Source organism: Geospiza fortis, unplaced genomic scaffold (assembly GCF_000277835.1).
Source record: "Geospiza fortis unplaced genomic scaffold, GeoFor_1.0 scaffold320, whole genome shotgun sequence".
NCBI lineage: Eukaryota > Metazoa > Chordata > Aves > Passeriformes > Thraupidae > Geospiza > Geospiza fortis.
Window position 1 is genome coordinate 809,127 of NW_005054532.1, and position 4,310 is coordinate 813,436.

At 58.5% G+C, this 4,310-nt stretch overlaps 1 protein-coding gene across 2 annotated transcripts in view; it reads left to right on the top strand.

Moving 5' to 3' along the window:
* The first annotated feature begins 4,183 nt into the window (after positions 1-4,183).
* The window catches only part of HDAC3 (histone deacetylase 3), a 10,710-nt gene continuing 10,583 nt past the window's right edge, over positions 4,184-4,310 (top strand). For both annotated transcript variants that reach the window (XM_005429214.2, XM_031063803.1), the window contains exon 1: positions 4,184-4,299. In XM_005429214.2, coding sequence (XP_005429271.1) covers positions 4,245-4,299 — 55 coding nt within the window. In that variant the 5' untranslated portion in view covers positions 4,184-4,244. The remainder of the gene's footprint in view (positions 4,300-4,310) is intronic.

Genomic DNA, 4,310 nt, shown 5'->3' on the forward strand with positions numbered 1-4,310 from the left:
AGGGATCGCCTGCTCCCCGTTTCCATCCTGCTTCAGAGTCCCTCCAGGGCCTTGGTCCTTGTCCCACTGTGGGACCTCGTTAGCATTTTAATGGTCCCGCAGAGCACCTCGCAGCTGAGCCAGAAACAACACCCTGGCACCTCTGTGCCCCCAAAGCAGCCAGCATTTGAGGTATGGACCCACACAACAGAGCTCCCCTTCTGAGCAGGCTGGCCATGTTCATCCTGGCCATGTGGGGACAGAACCCACAGGGGTAAAACCCCACACCAAGGCAGGGAGGTGCAGCCATGGCTGTGAGCTGCCTGCTCGTGGCACATCCACAGTCTGGGCTTCCTCTGTCCCTCCTGACCCCATCCCAGCCCTCTCCCATCCTGTGTGACCCCATCAGCCCAGGCAGTGGCATCTGAGACACAGGACAATCCAGCAGGAGCTCTGGGATAGGCAGCTGCCTTCTTTGTGCCTGCCCACCTCATCCAGCACCACCAGCAGGAGGAAGAGGAGGAGGAGGAGGTTACACAGTCCAGGACAGAGAGTCCCCTCTGCCTGGTGAGGGGCACTGCTGTGGGATTTGTCCCTGCATTTCCCATGTCCCTTTCAATGAACTGAGCTCCTCTTTCCCCATCTTTTCAGGACTTATGAAACCTCCTTGCTCGTGGATGAACCAATTAGTGATGAGCTCCCCTACAGTGGTAAGTTGGAGATGCTTTTTTTCCTTATGAACTCAGCTGGAATTCTTGGGATGTTCTATTCTGCATTGACCAGGGCCAAAGTGTCAGCACTTCCTGACCTTGGAGATGGCCTTAGCCATGCCTGGAAGTGTTCAAGGCCAGGTTGGGTGGGGTTTGCTCTAGTGGAAGGGGGGTGGAATGAGATGAGATTTAAGGTCCCTTCCAACCCAAACCATCCCCTGCCCTTCCTTCCCAGGCCCCCCCTCGGGGCTTCCCTGAATCCTGCAGGTCCTTGGAGGCTTCACTCCCTCTCCAGGCATTGCCTGGGAACACTGAAATTTCAACCCTTGAAGGCTTGGGAGGGAGGAGACAGAGTGGCCAAGGAGAGGCTGGTGGGACAGTGCTGTCCCCTGTCACCCTGTCCCTCAGCTGGCTCTGGTCCCAGTGAAATTCCACATTACCTCTTGTCCGCTCTTTTCCTGCTTCTCTTCCACAGCCACTGGAGCAAATGTCACCCCACAAACAATGGGACCACGTCCTTTTGTGGCATCAGCCGCCCTGGCCCCACCGCCTGTCCACATGGCAGCTAAACAGGCTGGAGTGCCCAGATCGAGGCTCCTCCTGGGGTCTTCACTTCGATGCTCAGCCCAAAAATTCTCCTCACATCTGCAAAGCTGCTCCATCCCATGGTGTCAAACGTGCCCCTGGATCCTCAGCCCTGCTCCATCCAGCTTTCCAAACATGCCCAGCAGCTAATGGCCATTAAACCACAGCCTGCCTTTGCTCTCTGAGCACAAAGAGCATCTAAAAATATCCCTCTGTGACACTTCCCTGCTCTGCTCCAACAGCCGTGAAGATGCCCGGAGCAGCACCCGGCTTCCAGAAGGACAGCTCAGGCAGCAGAGAGATCCCAGCTGGAAACAGGGCTGTGTCTGCTTTCCTCAAGCAGGGCTGGGTCTCTCCTCAAGCAGGGATGTGTCTCTGCTCTCCTCTCCTCAAGTAGGGATGTGTCTGCTCTCCTCAAGCAGGGATGTGTCTCTCCTCTCCTCAAGCAGGGATATGTCTCTTCTCAAGCAGGGATGTGTCTCCTCTCCTCAAGCAGGGCCGTGTCTCTGCTCTCCTCTCCTCAGGTAGGGATGTGTCTGCTCTCCTCAAGCAGGGCTGTGTCTCTCCTCAAGCAGGGCTGTGTTTCTCCTCTCCTGAATCAAGGATGTGTCTGTGCTCTCCTCTCCTCAAGCAGGGATGTGTCTCTCCTCTCCCCAAGAATGGCTGTGTCTCCTCTCCTCAAGCAGAGATGTGTCTCTGCTCTTCTCAAGCAAGGATGTGTCTCTGCTCTCCTCTCCTCACGCAGGGGTGTGTCTCTCCTCAAGCAGGGCCATGTCTCTGCTTTCCCCAAGCAGGGATGAGTCTGCTCTCCCCAAGCAGGGCTGTGTCTCTCCCCAAGCAGGGATGTGTCTCTGCTCTCCTCTCCTGTCCCCAGGCAGGCACTGGGACGTGTCCCGGGTGGCTAGGCTGGCGTTATCTGGTGGCAGCAGCTGGTGGAGCAGGGACAGGACAGGCGTCATGAGGGAGCACCAGAGCAGGGACAGGACAGGACAGCACAGGACAGGCGTCATGAGGGAGCACGCTCACAGCTCCGGGGGCTCAGCACGTGCTGCTCAGCACGTTCAAACCCCAGGGACTTCCTGCAGCAATGGACCTGAACCCAGTGAGCACCGGCCATGCCACTTGTCACTGCTCTTATCAGAGTTTGCTCAGAACCCTCTGGAATCCATCAAGGTTTCTAAGATATAAACTGTGCTAAAGAACAAAGAGGAAGCTGAGAAACGGAATTCCAAGACCACAAGAAGTAAATAACAGCAGCAAAGCAGCTGGAATGGGACCAGTCCCATATTCTGAGAGGGGCACTCAGAACACGTGGACAAGACAAAGGCACCAATAAGAAATGTGTGCAGAGAGTTAGAATGTATAAATAACTATATAATGTAAACAATAAATGGTTTCTGCTTAATCATATTGGCCCAGGAGTCCTGAATTTCCCCCTCTGGGTGCTGGGCTCGGTGCCAGGTGCCCTCTCTGAGTGTCCCCAGCCCCGGCTGGGCCCTGCAGGGTCACAGTGAGAGGGTCCTGGCTCTCCTCTGGAAGTGTCCCTGCCCCTGGCAGGGACTGGAATAAAATTATCTTTAAAGTCCCTTCCAATCCTATCCCCTAAACCCTCCTGTGATCCTTGCTCCACGCTGGAGCTGGGATCCTAAAAGGAAACCCACACAAGGAGCAGTGTGGAGGGGGCACTGTCCCCAGAGGGGGGGACAGAGACAGCCAGAAATATCCCATAATAACCCCACAATTTCATCCCACCTTGACACCTGCAGCCAGCACAGCACCCAGAACTCCCGGCCATCCCACCCTGCCCCACCCCATACAGGCAGGAAGCTCCTCTTGATGCTTCCAGGAGGTTTCCATGCCCTGGGAATGCCAGCCTGGCACCCACTGAGCTGCCAGGGAACATGCCAGTGCCCGCCTGCCCTGGTGCCCATGCTCAGGCAGCTCTGGGGGTGCTGCCCTCTCTGAGGAGCCTGGCTCCAGCACAGCTCCCCTCACCCCAAACTGCAGGAAGCATCAAGCAGGAGGCTGGCAGGACCAAGCCTTGATTTTGGCTTGGTTTTCCAAGCCTTTGGCCCAGGCTTCCTGCTCTGTCCGTCTGTCCTTCCCTCCAGCCCCAGGGAGCAGGTTCGTGCTGCCATTCCCACACCATGGCAATGTTTCCATCTCCTGTCAGCTCCGGCTGCCTCCTCATCCCCAGCGATTTCCCACCCTGCCTTTGTCCTCCTCCTGCCTGGCAGCTCCTCCAGAGGGTTTTCCCCGAAGCTCCGGAGAGCCTGCAGCCCCCAGGGTGGCACCTGGTGACAGCTGGAGGTGACAGCTGGTGGCGGCAGGTCCCCATCCCTCAGGGACTGGGATGGAGTGAGCCCCATCAGGGCGTGGGTGTCCCATGGGAAGCCCACTGCCCACCGCCTGTGCCCTGGGGTGGGGGCTGTGGGGGTGACAGGGGCAGCTGGGAGGGACAGCTGGGGGGAACTGGGGGGTACTGGGGGCCTGGAGAAGAGAATCCAGTGGCCAGCTGGGCTCTTTGGGAGTAACTGGAGCAGCTGGGAGTGACTGGGAGCGGGTGAGGAGGAGGGAGGAATGATGGTGGCACCTGAGGGAGCAGACGGAGAATTATGGCAGAGAACCAGCAGGCAGCTGGAGGGGACTGGGAATGACTGGGAGGCAGCTGCAGGCCTGCAGAAAGGAAACCAGTGGGCAACTGGGACCTGCTGGGGGCAACTGGGGGCACCTGGCAGTAACTGGGATCTGCTGGGTGTAACTGGGAGCAGCCGGGGGTGACACTGGGAGTCACTGGGATCTGCTGGGGGTGGCACTGGGACCGCTGGGTGGCCACGCCCCTTGACCAAGCCACGCCCCCTTTGTGGGTGTGGTTTACCGTGGTCCCGCCCCAGCCCTCTCCCGGGTCCGGCGGATGTCGCGGATTGATGACGTAAGCGGGAGCGCGGCGCGCGGCGCGGCCTGTCCGCCATGGCGAAGACCGTGGCCTATTTCTACGACCCGGACGTGGGGAACTTCCACTACGGTGCGAGCGGG